The 23403-nt window shown below is 47.1% G+C and overlaps 1 protein-coding gene across 2 annotated transcripts in view; it reads left to right on the top strand.

Moving 5' to 3' along the window:
* SPRYD3 (SPRY domain containing 3) overlaps positions 1-23403 on the top strand; it is a 686433-nt gene that overhangs the window by 94973 nt on the left and 568057 nt on the right. For both annotated transcript variants that reach the window (XM_078687310.1, XM_078687302.1), the window contains exon 3: positions 5354-5429. In XM_078687310.1, coding sequence (XP_078543436.1) covers positions 5354-5429 — 76 coding nt within the window. The remainder of the gene's footprint in view (positions 1-5353; positions 5430-23403) is intronic.

Genomic DNA, 23403 nt, shown 5'->3' with positions numbered 1-23403 from the left:
AGCATGCGTCGATATAAACAGGTGACGGCTTTATAGGTGCCCGCCGCCATTACTACATATTGGCATGCTGAGCTCACCGGTGGTTCCGACCGGCCATTCCCCCAGTATTTTTGGATGGCAACTACCAGGGCTGGGTGAATTTAATAGTGTCCCCGCGGGAGCCCGAATCTCTCTCGTAGTTCTCTATAGGGCAGTAGAGCACAGTCTTCTTATAGGTCGCCCATTGCCTTAAGCCCAAGTGATTCCCACTCCGCTAGTGCTGACCAGTCCCCACCATGTGGTAGTGTGGTACACATACTCAGGGGTATCTCCGGGGTGTAAGGGCGCTGGGTCTTAACTCTGCAGTGGTATCGTCTCCAGCAAAGCTTCAGATGTTTTAAGCATGTGAATCTATAGAAGATACCAATTTATGGGAACCTAAGCATCTGAAAGAGACACGTTAGTGATGGATTCCTTACCAATGAATATCCCCAGGCGTCAGACTGTATCCGGAAAGTTTTGCTTAGCAGTACCCGTGCGCGTCAGTAGGTGGTGTCCTGCGGCTCCGCATCAGTCGCTGGCATCGTATGCGGCGAAATGACTTCCCGAAGACTACTTAGGCGCCACCCATGCGTGCTGGCGTCAGTTCTTTCTTTTTCCCCGCCAGTAAGCGCAGATCCGGTTAGAGCACATACCTCAGTAATTTTTTTAATATCTTTTTGATTGGTTTTCTCTGGTGCGAGTAGGGATTCCTGATTTTAAGTCTTTGGGGACCTGACGTTGCAATATGTCGGTGGCGGACCCTCATGACGTCTGTCTCTACTGCCTGGACTGTAGGGCTATGGCCTCGAAGGCCCTGAGGGAATGGCGCCAGAAGTTGTTTGAAGTTTGGCACTCGTCACCGCGCCGTTCCAGATCCAGGGGTCGTTCCCGTGAGCGTTGGCGGAGTCGTCACCACCACTCCTCTTCGGATTCGGGTAAGAAACGGCACAAAAATAAGTCGTAGAAGTGTTTTCGATCTCCGACGTCCCCCCGTCGGTCCCCGGATGCGGGCGAGGGGTGCGGCTCCTTTGGAGACTGGGAGTCCCACAGCCTACCCGCTTTACCCTGGTCCGTTGGCGACTCCTGCACAGAAGAAGAATTCCTTGCCATGGACGCCAGGTCCCATTTCAGAGCCCGCAAATGCCATCTGGCATGTTGCACCAGTAGGATGCAGGAGGCCATCAGGCCCAGGAGGGTCATCCTGACTGAAACCAGGATGCCAGGTGCGCCTCCGGGCCCCGCGGTCCCGTATCTGGATCCTGCTGGTCCGTCAACACCTACGGCAGCCCCAGCGCCGCAGGATCCTGCGCCCCTGGCTCCGGCCTCGGCGGCAAGAGGTCCCATGCTGCCGGCTCCAGCCCCGGCTCCGCTGTGGATACCGCTGGTTCCGCCTCTGTCCCGGTTCCCGGAGGGATTTATCCCCTCCTGGGATCCGAATTGGGAACCGGCACCGGCTCGACCCTGGTGCCGTTTATTCCTTCACTGGTCCCTGCCCCGCCGCCAAGGCCTGTGCCCACGGCGCCGGCGGAGGAAGATGACTGGGAAGGGTCTGAAGACCCGCTTGCTCGCCAGTGTGATTCTGAGCAGGACTGGGTGGACTTTGAGGGGGTCAGTGGCATCGGCATCTCCTCTGATCCGGGGTTCAATATGTTGACTCTGGTTCCGGTCTTGGCTGCCCTCGACCCTGGAGACTGGATGGTAGCGTTGGACTCGCAGGACGCATATTTTCACATCCCCGTCCTGCCGGCCCACCGGCGTTACCTGCTGTTCACGGTAGGCCAGGAGCATTTTCAGTTTGCCGTGCTCCCCTTCGGCCTTACCAGTTCCACTTCGGGTGTTCACAAAAGCGATACCGGTGGTCGCAGCTCATCTACGCAGATCAGGGGTTTCAGTCTTCCCCCTGCTTCGATGACTGGCTGTTGAAGGCGGGCTCGTCCCAGGCACTAGTCACCCACCTTCAGACTACGGCCGACCTCCTGCATTGGCTGGCGTTCTCCATCAACGTGCCGAAGACGCACCGGAGTCCCTCTCAGAAGCTCCTATTCAGCGGAGCGGTTCTGGATTCAACGCGGCTTCGGGTATATCCTCCTAAGCATCGAGTCCTGGATATTCAGGATATGATTCCGATCTTTCGGCCTCTATCCCGGGTTTCAGTCTGGATGACCCTCCTGGGCCTGATGGCCTCCTGCATCCTACTGGTGCAACATGCCAGATGGCATATGCGGGCTCTGAAATGGGCCCTGAAGTTCCAGTGGCACCAGCATCCGGGCAACCTGTCGGATCATGTCCAGATCTCGGAGGGCATTGCATGACAATGGCAGTGGTGGCTCACGAATCGCGATTGGGTCAATGGCAGATCCCTCTCCCTTCCCCAACCTGAGCACACAGTGGTGACGGATGCGTCCCTCCTGGGATAGGGCGGCCACTTGGGAGAGGCGGAGATCAGAGGCCTCTGGTCTCCGGCGGATTCCCGGCTCCATATCAACCTTTTGGAGCTTCAGGCGATCCGACATGCACTGAAGGCATTCCTTTCCTCTGTCCGGGGAAGTGTAGTGCAGGTGTTCACAGACAACACCACCGCCATGTGGTATTGCAACAAACAGGGTGGGGTGGGGTCATGGACTCTATGTCGGGAGGCTCTGCGCCTCTGGACATGGCTGGAACATCAAGGCACTAACTTGGTGGTTCAACACCTGGCAGGTTCTCTGATCGCCGGGGCTGACAAATTCAGCTGCCGGTGCTTGATGGATCACGGACGGCGTCTGAACTCTGACGTGGCGCAAGGTCTCTTTCTGCAGTGGGGAGAGCCTTGGTTAGATCTATCTTCACCGAAGAGAATGCGCAATGTAATCAGTTCTGCGCGTTGAAATTTCCAAGGCGGCACTCGCTCGGCAACGCTTTTTGTAGCGAGTGGAGTTGCGATCTATTGTACGCCCTTCGGCCGATATCGCTTCTTCCCAGAGTGCTGAAGAAAATTCGGCGCCACAAGTAAGTTATCCTTGTTGCTCCGAATTGGGTTCGAAGATACTGGTATCCCGAGCTTCTCAGCACTGCAATTGATCCCCCGATCAGACTGCCTCTTCGGGATGATCTTCTGTCGCAGCAGCAGGGGACGGTCCTCCACCCGAACTTGGTTCAGCCTCCACCTCCATGCGTGGAGATTAAGCGGCGACAGTTGTATGGGATGTCATTCTGGCAGCCAGGCGCCCCTCCACTAAAACTGTATGCCACTGCAGGTAGAACAAGTTTGTGTCATGGTGCACAGCGAAGGCTGTGGATCCCCTTTCTACCCCTCTTTCCGAGGTCCTTGTGTTCCTTCTCTCTTTGACCCAACAGGGCTCTGCTCTGGGTACTATCAAAGGTTATCTTTCGGCCATCTCCGCCTTTCTATGGCTTCCAGATCAGCCTTCTCTTTTTTTAAGTCCCCGGTTGTTAACTGTTTCCTGAAAGGCATTACGCACACATTTCCTCCTGTGCCGTTCCTCATGCCTCAATGGGACTTAAACCTTGTCTTGACATATCTGATGTGCGCTCCCTTCGAGCTCCTTCATAACTGTCCTTTCAACTTCTCACTCTCAAGACGGCTTTCCTGGTAGCTATCACCTCTGCCAGAAGAGTGAGTGGGCTCCAGGCTCTTTCTCCTAAACCTCCTTTCCTTTCTGTTCATCCGGACAAGGTGGTTTTAAGGACCCGTCCTGCTTTCCTGCCAAAGGGTGTCACGCCTTTCCACATCGGTCAGACCATCACTGTGCGCACCTTTTTTTCCACCTCCTTCAAAAGAGGAAGAGAGACTTCACCGTCTGGACCCAAAACTTGCCCCCTCATTCTATCTGAATCGCACACAGCGGTTCCGGGTGGATGACCAGCTCTTTGTTGGCTACGTGGGTGCCAAAAAAGGTAGAGCCGTGCACAAACGGACCATCTTTCGGTGGGTCGTTCTGTGCATCAAAGCAAGTCACTCGTTGACTATGAAGGAGCCTCCTGTGGGACTGCGTGCCCATTCTACCAGGGTGACAGCAGCTACTGCTGCCTTGGGACGTGTGGCGTTCCCTTGCTGGACATTTGTCAGGCAGCTACTTGGGCCTCGCTGCACACGTTCACCAAGCACTGCTGCCTTGACAGTTAAGTCCGGAGAGACGGCTACTTTGGCCATTCTGTTCTCCGTGACTTTCTGGTGTAATCTTGTTTGCAGACCTACCACTGGGGTTGGTATTGCTGGGGTATGTATTCTAAGGTAAGGAATTTATCACGAACATGTCTCTTTCAGATGCACAAGTCACTACTTGTGTAACGATATATCTGTAAGAGACATTAGTTAGTTATAGATTCCTTACCGCCCCTCCAATTCTCCCCGTTCTGCGAACTGGTTACTAGGGTTAAGGTCATCCCTTTCAGGCCCCTAGTTTCAATGCACCAGTGGCTAGTATCTTGCATGGCTCTGCAATCCTCGCGCGGAAAGTAGTGTACAGAACAGACTCCAGCGCGCATGGGTGGCGCCTAAGTAGTCTCCGTGACGTCCTCTCGGCGCACACGACGCCAGCGACGGACACTGAGCCGCGGGGCGCCACCTACTGACACGCAAGGGTACTGCTAAGCAAAACTTTCCGGTTCCAGTCTGACGCCTGGGGATATTCTAAGGTAAGGAATCTATCACTAACTAATGTCTCTTACAGATATATCGTTACACAAGTAGTAACTTGTGCTATGGGTAAGTAACTTTTTTCTTTTTGTTTAAGCTTTGCCTTTTAAGCAAAATACCATTCCAGTCAACAATTGGATTGGGTAGTTAATTAAAAGAATATCCTCTTCTGCCACTAGTGTACCTGGTCCTTCGACCTCTAGTTGGGAGTTTTGTATTTGCTTAAATTTGTTTATTCTTAAAATGACAGTCTCATGTATATGAACTTGTTTTCAAAATTTGTGCGATTAAGATTAGAGCAGAGATGTATTACTAAAGTCTCACGACCGCAGAGTGTTTTGTTTCTAGGCTTAGGAAGAAGCTTCATCCTCATTGGTAACTTTGACAGAATATCAGCAGTCCTGTCTACATCTCCACTGTCGGCATTAGAAAGAGAGCACTTTCAATAGGCCTTTTGCTTCGGAGGCAGCGTCAGTGAGAACACATCTAAAGACCTGTCTTTTGTATCAGCATTATTTGAGGGCATATCCCCAAACATGAAATGGATCTGCTATAGTAGCAGAGCGACATCCTGCTGTTGCCTCGTAACCATATATTTATACTTTTAATGAATTCAGTGATTTGTGTAGGGCAAAATTGTATGTAACTTGTGGTGCCGAGATAGTAACTGGGTCCTTGTCTCCCCATCTTCAGCTACCACGGAAATTCTGGAGAAGTTGGCTGCTACGTCGCTCCTCGCCCATTAACAAAGGACAATAATTACTTTGAGGTAATTCATGTTTTCTTTAAATGGAAGATACATGTTTGTTTATAGAATTAAAGCTGTTGCTCTGTAATCGAGCACCTCACTCTTCACTGCCCTCCTCTTCCCTCAACACCCTTAACCTTACCCCATCCACTCACGCTCTAATCCCTCCATCGTGCACGGGGCCAGAAAGGGGTGGCTCTTTGAGATACCTAACTCTCCTTAGTTGTTACAGTCTCTAAATTCTGAATGGAAAGTAACAGCCTGGCACAATACTCTTTTTTTTTTTTTTTTTTTTTCTATTGTATCCTCAACTAGCATGAGACAGCAGAACACTGTTGATGTGACACACCCCTCTCAATTTCCTGCCTCTTCTCTTCTTGTAAGAGAAGAAACTATCCTTGTAATTGTTTATTTCCTTTCTTCGTATCATGCATTTACCAAACGAGCCATAGACTAAACTGCTATGCCTCCTTTGGGTACTCCCCTCACTGCCTTTGCATCATGATTGCAGTGTGCCACTCCTAAGACAGTCTATGCCTACTCCTTGCTGTATCCTTTTATTGTACATTACAAGCGGACCGGTTTCGAACAGCTGTAGCCACTACATTGTCCATGCTCCAAGCCTTGTTTCCTTTCTTTCGTAGTCAACGTGTTTCGTGTCTGCCTAGATTCTTCAGTCAATCAACCTAGCTATTTTCTGATGCCCACACTTTTTGTTAATTCACTGACTGTTAAATATATGAGCTTTACCCTGTGTTTGCCTAGTGACTGGGATATGGAACTGCTACCCAGGCTGCTATTCCTAAAGTAGTTGTTGCTTGTTTTTCCCTGCATGGTGGCACACACATTCCTCTTACTATTTTTTGTGGTCTGAGCATGTTAATGTAGTTTTAATGTTTAAATAAGATGGTTTCTACACTATCTCCTGCTGACTACTCCTTGCTCTTTTCCTGCTTCCTGGATCGAATTGGATGGCTGAACCGCTTGGCACAGGGTTAGCAAGCCTTTTATTCTTAATGACCCACCCAAGGTCGGTTAATAAGTTATCTTCTGGTGTCTTGTTCAGTGGACCTGTGAAATCATTTTGTGCATCAGTCCAGTGGCCCCGACGATAACATCCACTTATGTTAAAACACTGTTGCAAATCATTATAGATTTGACACCTTTGCCAACTGTGGGGCACAGCATTGTATTGAATGGGCATAGAAACAATACTACCTTTTCCCCCTTCAGAATAGAGTTTCAGTACATGTTTTTTTCTTCAGTCTGTGTGGTGGAGGTTAGCTTGTTCGTGCTTCGGGAGTATTTTGTAGTAAGACATTTTCTCCAGTACCGGCCAGTACAGCTATATATTAATGTAGACTGCTTCTGTCTTTGTTTTAATGTGTTCCATGTATGAGATGGGCTAGCGCTGCTGCTTGCGCTATACATGATGTGTGTGATAAGTTTGTTTTCCTTTGTGCATGATGGGGCATGACTGGTAAGCTTTCACAGCTGGTGCTTGCTCTCTGTTGCCTGTGCATATTCTCTCTACATGGTGTATGATTGTTATGATACTGCCTTTGTCCTTTAGTTGGCATCCTTGCACGCCTGCTGTGAAATTTTTCCAATTGTGTGAATTGATGAATTGTGCTCTTTTTGAATACGTGTTTTGAAAGGGAAATGTTTGCTACTGATTTATGAGCTACATTGGCAGATAAAGCACTAAGCTGCCAATTAGACATTTTTATATACTCACTACACAACAAATAACATAAAGCACACCCTCTTTTCTTACCTATCCTTCATCTAACCTACCTTTGCTCTTACTATGGTTTATGGTTTGGTACTTATATAGTACTCATTCTCTGAGGCATCTTGGCGCTGAAAACCCACAACCAGCTACTATTTAAAACGCATTTGCAATGCAATAGGTCTCGAATTTACGGAAGTTTGAGCTATTTGCATTGTAAATAACAATGCCTTTTATTTATGTTTTGGGTTTTAAAACATAAATAATAGGCCTCGTCATTCACAATACTAATAGCTTAAACAATCGCAAATGCTAAACCTATTGCATTGCAATAAAGGGTTTTCTCGACCGCTTGTTAGTTTGTAAATAGCAGAGGAAGAGACCGGCCTGCTACTTCTTCAAAGTAGTGATAAATAGTGCAGAGAAGAAGATGTGTAAGTGTTATAAATTAATCAGACCCAAAGTGTGAAGTGAGTGTTACATATGGTCTGAGCTATAAACACTAACAAAGAGCTCCAGCACCTTTCGCTCTGTGATTACACAGTCGTGGCTCAGGAGGAAGAGCTGGGGTGGGGGGTGCTATTTCCTGCCCTCTCTGTTATTTGAGTGGGCAGTGTGGCATTGCGTAATATGTAATTGCTATCTTTGGCCTAATAAAAAACACTCCAGCTGTAGAAGGGCCCTGGCTTCACCTCCTGGTGCAGGGCTGGCTGTGCTTTATGGCAGGCATGGAGGGAGGGATGGTCTTGGTTGCAGCGCTGGCTTCGTACAGTGCCCCTGCTATTACTAGTGAGCGAGAGGCACCGAGGTGGTGCTATTGGTGGTGGTGGTATTGGAGGCATTGGTGGTGGTGGCATTAGTGTTGGTGGTGGTGGTATTGTGGTGGGCTATTGGTATTGGTGGTGGTGGTATTGGTGGTGGTGGTATTGGTGGTGGTGGTATTGGTGGTGGTGGTATTGGTGGTGGTGGTATTGGTGGTGGTGGTATTGGTGGTGGTGGTGGTATTGGTGGTGGTGGTGGTATTGGTGGAGGTGGTATTGGTGGAGGTGGTATTGGTGGTGGTATTGGTGGTGGTGGTATTGGTTTTGGCGGTGGTTTTGGTGGTGGTGGTGGTGGTTTTGGTGGTGGTGGTGGTTTTGGTGGTGGTGGTGGTGGTTTTGGTGGTGGTGGTATTGGTTTTGGTGGTGGTATTGGTTTTGGTGGTGGTGGTATTGGTTTTGGTGGTGGTAGTATTGGTGGTGGTGGTATTGGTGGTGGTGGTATTGGTTGTGGTGGTGGTATTGGTGGTGGTGGTATTGGTGGTATTGGTTGTATTGGTGGTGGTGGTATTGGTGGTGGTGGTATTGGTGGTATTGGTGGTGGTGGTATTGGTGGTGGTGGTATTGGTGGTGGTGGTATTGGTGGTATTGGTGGTGGTGGTATTGGTTTTGGTGGTGGTATTGGTGGTTTTGGTGGTGGTTTTGGTGGTGGTGGTGGTATTGGTGGTGGTGGTGGCGATGGTATTGGTGGTGGTGGTGGTATTGGTGGTGGTAGTGGCGATGGTATTGGTGGTGGTATTGGTGGTGGTGGTGGTATTGGTGGTGGTGGTGGTATTGGTGGTGGTGGTATTGGTGGTGGTGGTATTGGTGGTGGTGGTATTGGTGGTGGTGGTATTGGTGGTGGTGGTATTGGTGGTGGTGGTGGTGGTGGTATTGGTGGTGGTGGTATTGGTGGTGGTGGTGGTGGTATTGGTGGTGGTATTGGTATTATTGGTATTGGTGGTATTGGTTGTGGTGGTGGTATTGGTTGTGTTGGTGGTATTGGTTGTGGTGGTGGTGGTATTGGTGATGGTGGTGGTATTGGTGATGGTGGTGGTATTGGTTTTGGTGGTGGTATTGGTTTTGGTGGTGGTTTTGGTGGTGGTATTGGTTGTGGTGGTATTGGTTTTGGTGTTGGTATTGGTTTTGGTGGTGGTGGTGGTTTTGGTGGTGGTATTGGTGGTGGTGGTGGTATTGGTTTGGTGGTGGTGGTGGTGGTGGTATTGGTTTGGTGGTGGTATTGGTGGTGGTGGTATTGGTTTGGTGGTGGTATTGGTGGTGGTGGTATTGGTTTTGGTGGTGGTTTTGGTGGTGGTTTTGGTGGTGGTATTGGTTGTGGTAGTATTGGTTTTGGTGTTGGTATTGGTTGTGGTGGTGGTTTTGGTGGTGGTGGTGGTTTTGGTGGTGGTGGTATTGGTTGTGTTATTGGTTTTGGTGGTGGTGGTATTGGTTGTGTTATTGGTTTTGGTGGTGGTGGTATTGGTTGTGTTATTGGTTTTGGTGGTGGTGGTATTGGTGCTTGTGGTAGTATTGGTGGTGGTGGTAGTATTGTGGTGGTGGTAGTATTGGTGGTGGTGGTAGTATTGTGGTGGTGGTAGTATTAGTGGTGGTGGTAGTATTGGTGGTGGTGGTAGTATTGGTGGTGGTAGTATTGGTGGTGGTGGTGGTGGTATTGGTGGTGGTGGTATTGGTGGTGGTGGTATTGGTGGTGGTGGTGGTGGTGGTATTGGTGGTGGTGGTGGTATTGGTGGTGGTATTGGTGGTGGTGGTAGTATTGGTGGTGGTGGTAGTATTGGTGGTGGTGGTGGTGGTATTGGTGGTGGTGGTGGTATTGGTGGTGGTGGTATTGGTGGTGGTGGTGGTGGTGGTGGTATTGGTGGTGGTGGTATTGGTGGTGGTGGTATTGGTGGTGGTGGTATTGGTGGTGGTTGTGGTATTGGTGGTGGTGGTATTGGTGGTGGTGGTGGTATGGTGGTGGTGGTATTGGTGGTGGTGGTATTGGTGGTGGTGGTATTGGTGGTGGTGGTATTGGTGGTGGTGGTATTGGTGGTGGTGGTATTGGTGGTGGTATTGGTATTATTGGTATTGGTGGTATTGGTTGTGGTGGTGGTATTGGTTGTGTTGGTGGTATTGGTTGTGGTGGTGGTGGTATTGGTGATGGTGGTGGTATTGGTGATGGTGGTGGTATTGGTTTTGGTGGTGGTATTGGTTTTGGTGGTGGTTTTGGTGGTGGTATTGGTTGTGGTGGTATTGGTTTTGGTGTTGGTATTGGTTTTGGTGGTGGTGGTTTTGGTGGTGGTATTGGTGGTGGTGGTGGTATTGGTTTGGTGGTGGTGGTGGTGGTGGTATTGGTTTGGTGGTGGTATTGGTGGTGGTGGTATTGGTTTGGTGGTGGTATTGGTGGTGGTGGTATTGGTTTTGGTGGTGGTTTTGGTGGTGGTTTTGGTGGTGGTATTGGTTGTGGTAGTATTGGTTTTGGTGTTGGTATTGGTTGTGGTGGTGGTTTTGGTGGTGGTGGTGGTTTTGGTGGTGGTGGTATTGGTTGTGTTATTGGTTTTGGTGGTGGTGGTATTGGTTGTGTTATTGGTTTTGGTGGTGGTGGTATTGGTTGTGTTATTGGTTTTGGTGGTGGTGGTATTGGTGCTTGTGGTAGTATTGGTGGTGGTGGTAGTATTGTGGTGGTGGTAGTATTGGTGGTGGTGGTAGTATTAGTGGTGGTGGTAGTATTGGTGGTGGTGGTAGTATTGGTGGTGGTAGTATTGGTGGTGGTAGTATTGGTGGTGGTGGTGGTATTGGTGGTATTGGTGGTGGTGGTATTGGTGGTGGTGGTGGTATTGGTGGTGGTGGTGGTGGTATTGGTGGTGGTGGTGGTATTGGTGGTGGTGGTGGTGGTATTGGTATTGGTTAGTGGTGGTGGTATTGGTATTGGTTAGTGGTGGTATTGGTATTGGTGATGGTGGTATTGGTATTGGTGATGGTGGTATTGGTATTGGTGGTGGTATTGGTATTGGTGGTATTGGTTTTGGTGGTATTATTGGTTTTGGTGGTGGTATTGGTTTTGGTGGTGGTATTGGTTTTGGTGGTGGTATTGGTTTTGGTGGTGGTATTGGTTTTGGTGGTGGTTTTGGTTTTGGTGGTGGTTTTGGTTTTGGTGGTGGTATTGGTTGTGGTGGTATTGGTTGTGGTGGTATTGGTTTTGGTGGTGGTATTGGTTTTGGTGGTGGTATTGGTTTTGGTGGTGGTATTGGTTTTGGTGGTGGTGGTGGTATTGGCTGTGTTATTGGTTTTGGTGGTGGTGGTATTGGTTTTGGTGGTGGTGGTATTGGTTTTGATGGTGGTGGTATTGGTTTTGATGGTGGTGGTATTGGTTTTGATGGTGGTGGTATTGGTAGTAGTGGTGGTGGTATTGGTTTTGGTGGTGGTATTGGTATTGGTGGTGGTATTGGTATTGGTGGTGGTGGTGGTGGTGGTATTGGTATTGGTGGTGGTGGTGGTGGTGGTGGTATTGGTGGTGGTATTGGTATTGGTGGTGGTGGTATTGGTATTGGTATTGGTGGTGGTATTGGTATTGGTGGTGGTATTGGTATTGGTGGTGGTGGTATTGGTGGTGGTGGTGGTATTGGTGGTGGTGGTGGTATTAGTGGTGGTGGTATTGGTGGTGGTGGTATTGGTGGTGGTGGTATTGGTGGTGGTATTGGTAGTAGTGGTGGTGGTATTGGTTTTCGTGGTGGTGGTATTGGTTTTGGTGGTGGTATTGGTATTGGTGGTGGTGGTATTGGTGGTGCTGGTATTAGTGGTGGTGGTATTAGTGGTGGTGGTGGTGGTGGTATTGGTGGTGGTGGTGGTATTGGTGGTGGTTTTCTGTTTCTCTGTGATCCCTGTGGCCTGAAATGCGGGACTGAGACTGGGGGCTCTACTCGGACGCTGCCTCACCTGGTTATTTTGCCGCTTCATCGCCTCCGCCCAGCTCATCACCTGGGGTGTTGACCACAGTTCCCTAGTTGCATCTGCCTGCTCCCAGCTGCCGCGAGTGAGGGGGAGGCGTGGCCCATCACGCTTAAAGCGCTACCTCTCCACCCGCGGCACGGGACGCAGCCCGGACCAAGGGCGGGCCCGTCTGAGCCCAAAGGAGACCGGACCGGGCCATCTTATTAACAACTGAAATAGTGTAAACTGTTATCTGTTTGTAGGCGTAAGCTTTGAACTTATGTTTCTACTTTTTCCATTCTGATTTAGCTTGGGGTAATGAGTAGAAATAAGAGTAGGGGTGGATGGGGGGGCCTGCTGTTGTGGGTACACTAGATGCGTTTCTGTCGTGGGCTGAATCCGTCCTAATCCAAGAGATACAGCTGATTGAAAGGAGATTGTCTTTAGAGCCCCTGAGTGCCCCCACTGGTACCTCACCAACTGTCTTATCTACTTTAGCTGAACATATTGAAGCCTCTGCCCCCCCCCCCACCCCAACGGAATCAAATCTCCTCGGAGTGCCAGCAAATCAGGGCCCCCCTTGTCAGTACGTCTCCTATTTCACCTAATCCTGTTGCCAAGACACTAACCCGCCAGTTAAGGAGTTCATCAGTGGGTGGTGGGGACCATAATCAGAAAAAAAGGAAAGCATGCACCCTCCCAAAAACAACGCAACAGGCATCCACAATGGAAAAAGGAAGTCTGTGACTTGTGGGCGCCAGGGCGACATGGATAATGTGATAATTCCATATGCTCAGGGATTATGTAGACCTGGTAATACTAGTGGTAATAACGAGATCGAGTTCTTAAACAGAGTGGAGGGAAAACTGATGGCTCTGTTAGATCCAATAATAGCAAGATTGTCAGGAATAGATAAGATTGGCTAAAATTGAGCGGCATCTACTTTGTACCCACCATTCCTCCAGTAAGCAAGGACAAGAGGGCGCGTTAGAGGCTAGTCGGGTAAGGGCTGTCGATATCAGACCATCCAGTAGTGTAAATACCCCAACTCCCCATGCTGAGGAAAGGGTGCCTACGAATAACCCCCCAGTAACTTCATTGTTAAATGTAAACACAACTCATAGAGGGGGTATAGGGGGTCCCCGGGCTTCCTTGCATCCACAGAGGGGGTAAGTGGAGGCCTGTGCGTCCTTGCATCTACCACCCGAAGCAACCCCATATACAATTGTATTAGCAAATGTACCACTGCTACCCCCATGTACACATGAGCACTGGTCATCATTAAAGAACAAGGCTCTTCATGTGTTTTAGTGCTAGATCAGGGATAGGGAACGCACTATTTAGTGAATTCAAAATGGTGCGAAGAATTCCCTGGGTTGGTAAATCCCCAAAAGCTCTTAGGGAAGATTGTGTGGTTTTAGGTCCCCGCGTTTGGTCAGATAAATCTTGGACCGGGCTGGGACTGGTCATCTAACCAAGGATGAAATCCGCATCCTTCCCCTGGGTTTCTTTTATCAACCACGTGGCAGTGATGCCACAGGTAGGGGTGTATTGAGGGATGCTTTTCATGAACAAGGCCCGTACAACTATGTGGTCCCCACAAGTAATAGGTTTGAAGTATTCTCTACTCTAGAGGACAACAATTGACTTGGAGGCAAATTAAGTGCCTCCAGTTATGAATTGCTCATGGTTGATCGCATATTAGTTACCCCCAATAACGGTGTATCGACAAAACTACAGTTAAATGTTAATAGGATGGCCCGGCTAAATATATGGTGTGTGGTGAAGGGGATTTTGGTTTATCACAATTAAGTATTCTGTTAGATGAGGGGTCTTTATGTAATGTTCAGGTACATCGTCCAGGCCCTATGATGTTCAAAGTAAAAAAGTCCTATGTTGGCTGTGACCTGAAATTAGTTTCCTGGAATATAGCAGGGCTACGTTCAAAGATAACTTTAGTGGATTGGGCTAACTTTATCGAAGGTCATGATATTGTTGTAAATAAATCTCAGACCCTAGTGTAAATTTCCTGATTCATGCCCTTATATAGGTATAGATTATCCGATCCTTATATAGGCATAGAAATCATTATCATATTTAGACTGAGCCTATGCAGCCCAAATACGGCATGGCTACTTCCACTATGTTCCAAGAATCAGCAAGGATTTCTTAGAAAAACCGCCTTCAGCAGCTAGGGACATCCCCTTGCCTGAAAACTAATTTATCTAGGAAATCATGGAGTTTTCGAAGAACTGAGTCTTTGATGACGTTATTAAGTCCAATCACACGTCAAACTCGGCACCTTCAAAGTATAAATATGCCTAGATTTGCCCAAACAGACACACAGTGGTTTGGAGCAGATCGACTAACTACTTGCCCGACGCCCTGCAGCAGCAAGTGCCGAAGGAAGCCGACCCTCCAGCTGACGCACTGAGGGACTCTTTTCTCCTGCCGAGAAATCCAGCTCCAGAGTTTCCAGGATACCCTTGCGGGCTACTGGGAAATCGAGTCCTGAGAGAGAGAGATACAAGATCTCCTTCATTCTAAACCAAGGTACGGAGCTGATTAGACCCTTAGAGAATTCTTGATTAGATTCTTGGCAAAAAACACTAAACTTAAACTACTCCTCACTTACTTATTCCCTTGTGCTAGGCTTAGGTCAGGTACACTGGGGTAGGCGTATTTTAGAAACACCAGTTGAGTACTTTTAGCCATCATTTTATCACTGTATGTATTTTATACGTTTTAAGGCCATTTATGGCTTAGAAACCATATCATGCTTTTACAGTACTACTTTATAATACTGTTCGTATTATATACCCTGTACTTTATTACCAGTATTACGATTGTAGCAGTACATTTCTTATGCTTGAGAAAGAAGACTGTTCAATAAATACTTCTATTGAAAAAGCCCGTCTCTATTTTCTCAGCACCACTGGTGAAACGAAGCATGCACGATTGACTGAGTGAAATAGCTATCTATTGTTTCCGCGACTCTAGAGATTGATTACTTATTCTTGGGAAACAAAGTTGTCATGTTTATGCGGTTGTCAGAAACGAATCCCTTCTTGTGAATTCGAGAGTTTCTAGTGACCTCTGAGCTAGCTGGCACTCACAATTAAGTCTAATATATACGATCGAGACCTAGTCGACTTCAGTCCTACGTCTAAACTATAGTATATGTTATTCCAATGCGCAGAGCCTATTGGGAATATAGAAACTACACTACATGGCGCCCAACGTTTGGTAAGGCGATAATTTAACGCTAGATACTAGAATAACTCAGTCGTGCTTTTCACATAGACCCCTTTTCTCCGGTAAAATACTCCAATAGACGTCTGGAGTGGGTGAAAGGATAATATCCGCCAAAACTGAGTAGGACGAAGAATCCTATGTATTAGTTTTTGTTTTTTTCAACGTTGAAGGATACAGTGTTCCAAAAATATTGTGCACCTAATCTTTGTTTCCTTGAAACTTGTTCTGCAAACTCTTCAGTCAGTAAAATAATGATTTCTGACGAAGAATTAACTGAAGAAGCAGCAAAAGCAGTTTTAGATGACCGAAATAGGCTACAGAATGACCCGGATGCTATAATCATCCTGGTAAACGTAAGGAAAACTTTAACTTACAAACTCATAAACAATGGAGTATCACCGAGAGGTGGTAAAGTAATATTTGTTATAGAGGCACATGAATATCGGCAGACAGAGGTATTCTATTCATGGATTCACTTTCCTCCAGCAGATGGAGGAACACACGAGTTCCACTACTACAATGTAGAGGAACCTCCAGAGGAATACGTTCCTTACGAGGACGTTGAAATTCCATTAACTTACCAAGAGCATCAGCTCTGGTTTAAAAGCGCCCTAAAACATGAAAATCACATTACCAGGCTCGGTCCACTAGGTAGGCCAGGAGCTACATGGCCGGTACTAGCCAGCTATACACCACATCCTGACATAGAAGATATGACAGGTCGAGAACTGTTAGCTCAGCTGAAACAGTTAATTAAAATACATAGACAATTGGTTCAATATGTCATGCAGACCGTGACAGTCCAACCTACTGTAAGGATTCCACAGCACACCCCTCACCAGGGGAAAACTTAACAAAATTACACCACAGACTATACAAACAGTCATTGGTAAATTGCCTGCCAAACGGGAACAAATTCTGTTTTGGTTAGCACAAAAAATTACTCAAATTGAGGCAGTATTTCCCGATAGTACACCTCATGAGAAACACAGAATTCTGACAATCTGTTTACCAATGGGGATAGCACCACATGTGGAGGACTGCGACACTTGGGGTACAGTCTTTGCTTCAATTTACACAAAAACACATGGTGTACCGTCCATGGCGGTGATACCAGACGTTCTGAGACAGATTCAAAATGAATACGGTCCAGAACCGGCCTTAAATCTCGGTATGAAATTACTGAAAGATTTCAAACCGGTCTCAGCTATATTATTAGCAAACATAAAAGGTGAAGCAGCATCCGTGGCAATCCGCCAGAAGTTAAAAGAAACAGATATAACAGATCAACCGTATGAGCTTCCAAGAATGATTGAAAAATCATATGAAGAACTAGGTAGAGATAGTTTGGGTGGGAAACCATTAAAACCCCAGCTAATGGAAAATCCTGAAAAAGTTTTTATTAAAAATAATCTCACTACTCTAAAAAAGAAGTGGGAGAACACTAAGCAAACACTTCCTAAAGAGAAACTTTCTCAGTCCAGAGGAAGATATCCCCAAAGGGGAGGTAGGTCTCCCTAACGGGAGCCCTCTGAAAAAAGGTATAACCTTAGAAATAGGTATACTTTAAGAAAACCTGATATATATATCAAGATACTGATACTCGTGCCTCTCGTACCTTTTAGACTTCCTCGCAGAAATCCGAGAGGAGAGGACGATCAGAACAGAAAGAGGAACGCGTGAAGTCCAAAGAAGAACAGCACATTCCAAAAGATAAGAAAACACAATTCACAAAAAAGAAGGTAGCAAGCATAAAGATCAGACATGCCGAGGATCTTGAGGACACAACTCAAGAACGGGGAGTGGGCCCAGACAATGCTAGGCAGCGCAGCAGAAGTCACCATAGTTCGCAGGATCCTGAAGGATCATCTGGAGACAGTGGACTTGAATGAATGCATTCAGGTTGAAACTGCCGACACCAGGATTAGTGTACCCCACAAGTTATATGAAGTGACACTCCGGATGGAGGGGGACATAACTAGAAAAATAAGAGCACTCTTTTGGGAGAAGCTCTCTAAGGGCTATGACATACTTCTAGCTGAAAAAGACTGGCCACCTGAATTTGTTAGGGAGTGCCCACAAGACGAGGAAGTAATTATGCCAGCCTTCTCAAATCACATTCTTATTCATAAAAAATACACCTATGCCAGAAAATGGGCTGTGGCCCAAGCTCCAGTATTATTATATAAAAATCATGCAGGATCGGATGAGGACTCTCCTCACCATAAAATCCAGTTAAAAAATCAACCTACTGCACAGAGGCAGTATCCAGTCCAGCAAGAAGCTAAGAAACAAGTCAGGGAGATTTCAAATCAACTTGAATACCAAGGGGTGATTGAAACATGCACCTCGTCAATGAACAATCCTTTGTTTCCTGTCTCCAAACCAGACAATTCATATCGTCTAGCTTTGGATTACAGACATTTAAACTCCTGTTGCAAAACATTTGCAGTACATAATGCACATAGTGCAGCACTGATGAATAACAGCATGCGGAAAAATATAAAACCACATTAGACATTTCAAATGTGTTTTTTTTGTCAAAACATTGCACCTGAAAGCAGGCATCTGACCGCTTTCTCAATTATGGGGACACAGCAACAATTTTTCCGTCTCCCCCAGGGATTCAAGAATAGTCCAGGGTTATTTTCAGCCAGTGTAACAGAGTTACTACAATGTATGATGATGAGGTATTATCATATGTCGATGACATCTATCTTACAGATGACTATTTGGACAGGCACTTGAAAAGAGGGGACACCATAATACTTGGGTTCGCCTCTGAGGGCTACAAATTCAATTTTAAGAAATCACGAATTGCCCACCTCAACGTCCTATTTCTAGGCTACGAGTTATCAAGTGAGAGCAAAAGCCTGGCAGCAAACTTTCTAGAGAAATGTGCGCTGCTCCAACCTCCAAAAACGCCAAAGAACTTAGTCAATTCTAGGTTTCCTGAATTTTGGAAGAACCTATGTTCTGAATTACACAAAGGGTTAAACCCCTCTACGAACTAATCAAACCTGATTTCAAACCAACTAATTGGACTCAAACACACACAGAAATTTTGCGTTCAGTGCAAACAGACATGTTGGCAAAAACAAAGTTAGAGACACGCGACAATGTGCGCAACCTTGTGATCCGAATCATCCCAGGGAGATGCGGATTCACGTACCTGACTTTTAATAGTGAAAAGGTACCAATAGCATACAAATTACACTTGTACACACAAGCGGAAGTAAAATTCACTTCTACAGAGAAAATTCTGACGGCGGTTCAAACTGCAGTAGCAAAGGAGAGAGCTCTAGCGCAGGGTAAACGCATAATGATCGTTACACCTGTACCTGCCTTAGAAGCAGTGACAAAAGCAAGCATTCCCAATGCAAAAGCTTTACATCCGAGATGGATACAATGGGTTAACTCTCTTGCTGCAACAGACGTTGAATACGTGTTTGACCCCTACTTAAAAACACAAGAATTCCTACAATACAAGTACGAATGTCCTCTGCCGACCGAGATTCTGCCTCTAGAGCATTACGGATGTATAATATATACAGACTGATCAGCACAGCCCCTAATTGGGGGTAAACAAGCTTATAGTGCTTTTTGTGCGAACGTTAAAGGTCGCTGGCGTGAAGGTAAATTCAGACCTATGGTCACTAAAACTCAATCACTCAGACTGTACAGCTCAGCAAGCTGAAATACAGGCTTTCAAGATGGCGCTTGAAAATACCGATCGTGAATTCCCCACACTAATAGTGTGCGTTTTGTATTTCTGCGTTGAATCTTACAACGGACACTTGTAGAACTGGGTTTGAAATGGTTTCAAAAATTCAAAAGGTGGCACAATCGAGCATAAAACGCTTTGGGAACAAATAGTTCTTTTGCAAAAAGAACGACAAAATACTCATGTGATTCACACACTGAGTCATCAGCGTGATGGCGTTCACGTTGCAGGGAATTCATTGGCTGATGAAGCCGCGAAGGCAGCTGTGCAAACGGCTTCTGTAGTTACAATCAAACGCTCTAAAAGAGTAATAGACGGTGAAACGTTACTAGTAGTAAAAGCCTCAATGGAAGGCAGCTATGCAGCGTTACCTCTAAATTATCCACTCGGTAATACATACATAATTGATGCAAACTCTATTCCTTTTGCTCGAATCCCTGGAGTGGGGGACAGAGTAATTCCAAACAGGAATCGGAGAGCTACTTTGGTACACGAAGCACATATGGGAGAGGGTCTGAGACATCAAGGGATCTTAAAATCTCTAATAGAATTAGAAAAGACTTGCTGGTGGGCGGAAATGAGCGTTGATGTGTACAATTTCGCAATTTATTGCCCGAATTGCAACAGAGACCGCAGCAGCGAAAGCCACCAGATACCGGACTACAGCATAGCCAGCCCAGATCAGATACCATTGCTAGACAGCATTGGACTATCTACACGCAAACGTTATATTGAACGGATGCGGTCCCACAAGTACTAGGACAAGATTTATTTGGATGTGGCCCCAGCGCTTGGCTGACGCCAGAACTGTTATAAAGGATTTGCGATTCTTTATCGGCACATACGCAATCGGCACGCTATACTCTGACCAGGGTCCTGCGTTTAGCTCTCGAGCTTACAAGGAGGCCATGGCTAGTCTGGGCGTTGCATTGCGGTATTCTAGTCCCTTCCATCCTGAGGGTAATGCGGTAGTGGAAAGAAAAAAACGTGACATAAAGCAATCCATAACAGCTAAGGTATTCGGTTCGGGTGATGGGTGGGTCAAACATCTAATAAGTGTCCAACGTAGTCTTAATAATCTGCCAAGAAATTCTCTGGGTGGAATCACTCCATATGAATTACTGTTTGGTACTAGAATGATAATCGAAGACCTCGATTGTCAAACTTCAGTGGTGGAACAAAAACCCTTTGATGTCAAAGATCGTTTGGCTGTTTTACAGGACTTGAATGAAACGAGAAAAAGTCTAAGTAACGCAACACAAGAGCCAACATCCACTGAAGAAAAATCACCTGTCCCAGCAAGACCTGTCTGGATTCCAAAGATTAGGGATCTAGTCAGAGAGAAGATCGCGGTGAAGAAGGAATTTGGGCCTTCTTACAGAAAAGCAGTACCTGTCTTGGCAATCCAAGGAACAAGATCAGTAGTACTACCACCCCTTGCTGGTAAAATCACATGTGGCCAATATTAAGTAGTAGGCCCAGTGGACTCCCAAGATGTAGCAGCAGACCAAATCTCGCTACTATCCAAGAGGTTCAAACTGAAAGACTTCTTACCTTTGATAATCCTGCAGTGAGATAAGGATTATGCAACGAAGCCATGGAACGCGTGCCTCTTGAGACCCAAATAACAGTTCGTCAAGAAACACCTGTCTACAATGATTTAGCCTCTTGACTATACAAATATGACCAAGGAAGAAGCCGCTCCAAAGATTAATAACAATCCTGATGCAATTCCAACAATTGACAGAACTGCCTCTGGCTATTTCATCAACTTTGATACATTTTCTGAGGATCCCAGTGAACCCGAAGATACGCCAGCAAATAAAACTTTCAAAGTAAAAATAAAAGAACTCTTTCATCAATTTGAGAAAATATATCTGGTTTCACCATGGATTGAATTTTGGATTGTGTTGGGTGTACTTTTCCCATGAGGACTGGACTTTTTAGGTCTCTCTGAAAAGCATTGCTGTTGTTTGGCGAGATTATAGTAAGGCTTTCAAAAGTCTACCCAAACTGCTGCGGATCGGGTACAGTTCATGTGAGCCAGGCACGTGCACATCGCCAGCCACATCTCACATCATACCATTTGTCTGAGCCTCGGCATCAGACTTCAAAGGAACCTGCCCCCCCCCATCAGACTTCAAAGGAATGCGTTCCACCGCCCCGCCACAGCAATGCCGAGAGCTTATTTGAGGGGTGGGGAGGCCTCACTGATACAAGCACTGCAGCTCGGGGGCACTAGCAGACCCCGCCTTGCACCTCCACAGGCTCACACAAACACAGGAAAAGCACAGCCCCCATGCCACCAGCTCGCTGGGCCTCTGTAATGACGTGAACATCGCAATGAACGTCGCAGTAGCAACAGATTCAGAAAAGGGGGTGCAACAGGGCAGCCCAGCACTGAATTCAATGGCTGGGGCGACCGCAGTAACACAGGCCCGCCCCTCAATAGTGGGATTATTCAGGGGTGTCTCTCCTCGCTGTTCCCTATGATATTGCAGTGACGTGGCCCGCACTGCGCCGCTATCAGTCCGCGGGCGAAGGGCAGGCCTCTGACACTGTCCTCTTCACCCGCGCCCGCCAGCTCACATTCTGGTATCCCCAGGGTGCGATTCACTCAATTGTTGGCCTCTCGTTGTGGGAGCAATAAACAAGTGTCAACGTTCAGTTGCGAAGTGATTCATAATAGTTACTACAAACGGAGCAAATCCTATCTTTGCTTAAAACGCCCTCAATGACTGGCTCGCCATTTAAAGTTCTGTTTGAACGGGGGGTATAGCGGGACAAACGCACACCTATGCTTTACTATAGCTCTTACCTACCATTTGCCAAGGCCTCAAAGCGCGTTAATGTGCTGATGGTGTTTGTCGCACGTTGCCATACACACCGTGGAAAGAATTCCACTGTTAAAGAGCAGGGCTTTAACATTTCCAAGGTTCATGCATACGTAAACTCATCAAGGTCAGTTTCTTGCTCATCGCGGTCAGTTCTTTCTTCACATGCTGAGATGTGCACGCCTATTTAGTCTACATAATATCGAAACTTACCAGATACCAGAATGCCGAAAAAAATATATGAACTTTTTGCGCGGATCTGTGACACTTGAGAGGTCTTAATGCGCCTGTAATGTACCAGTAAACCCGCCGAGGATCAGCGTAGCAGCAACGTGCCCTATTCAACAACAATCAACCAAGCACTTTATGGCTAATGCAAGTAGACTGGTGCGGGGAGGCCTACCCTGCCTTCCTAATTGCATACATGTCAACATGTTAGAACAGCAAACAAGGAGGTTTTGGGGAAAAACATGGGGGGGGGTCATATTTTCCCAATTGACTTCTATTAAAGCAGCTGCAATTTCAGTCGGAAAACAGCCCTGCAATGTGTTAAGTTTCTTCTTTATAAAAACATCACAATGCTTCACTGTAGAATCTGCCTTACTTTCTGCAGTTCTGCCGTTTTGCTGCGGCTGCTCTAACTTTGCCTTTTACTGCCCCCTATCCACTTTCTGTTTCCTCCCCTTCCTGGAAGTTCCTCTTCCAGACTAGAACTAGACTGCTAACCTCCCCACGTTATGGCTGACATTTCAACATGTGACACACGCATCTTGTGCCAGACTAACGCATTTGCTGAGTTGTATCCGTGTAATGCCCCAAGATTGTCACGCAATAAAAATTAATTAAAGGCTGACTGTCTCTCAGTGCCTTGCAGTAATGCCTGTACCCTCTCCGTTAGTGTTATTTGGCAGCTCACTGCTGCCTGCGCCAAGTATACAGTTGCTGAGGATACCATGAGTAGTCTATCAGTACTATTATCCCATCGTCGTGCAGTATGTGCTGCCTGTGCTGAATCGATTGACTTTGTAATTGGCTGGCTTGCACGCTTAACCCAGCCAAGCAATTACCGAGCTGCTTTTATTTAAATATTTATTTAGCGATTTATAAAGCGCCTGGTGACCCGGAGGCATCCCCGCGCTAATGATACAAGTGGAGACCAGAGGAAGAAGGGGAGCTTATTTGGGGAAAAGCAGAATTTTCAATTTTTTACGGAAGAGGAGGTGGCAGGGTTCCAGTCGCAGGCAGCGGGGGAGTGAGTTCCATCCCGCAGACGCTTTTACTGCGAACCGTCTACCGCCAGTGCGTGCCTTCCTGAATCTCGGGACGATGGCCAAGCGTTCGTTGTCAGAGCGTAGGAGTCTAGGGGCCTTGTTGGGGGTGACCATGTCTCTCAGGATAGAAGGGCCAAGACCATTGAGGAGTTTGTGGGCAGTGCACATCGCCTTGAATTCTACCCTCTGCCGCACTGGAAGCCAGTGTAGGGCCTTCAGCGCTGGTCTGGCAGAGGTTCTGGAAGGGAGGCCCATAAGGAGCCTGGCTGCCGCGTTTTGAGTTCGCTGGAGTTTGGCCAGGGTAGATTCAGGGGCTCCCAGATAGACAGCATTGCTATAGTCTAGCCGGGCAAGGATCAAACCTTGAATCAAGAGTTTCCTAGATAGGGGCGGGAGTAGTGGGAGGATTTTACGGATGGAACGCATAAGTCCGAAGCAGGTGCCTGCTGTTTTGG

This window comes from Lissotriton helveticus, chromosome 1_1, assembly GCF_964261635.1.
Source record: "Lissotriton helveticus chromosome 1_1, aLisHel1.1, whole genome shotgun sequence".
Lineage (NCBI taxonomy): Eukaryota > Metazoa > Chordata > Amphibia > Caudata > Salamandridae > Lissotriton > Lissotriton helveticus.
This window is presented reverse-complemented; position numbering and strand designations above follow the sequence as displayed.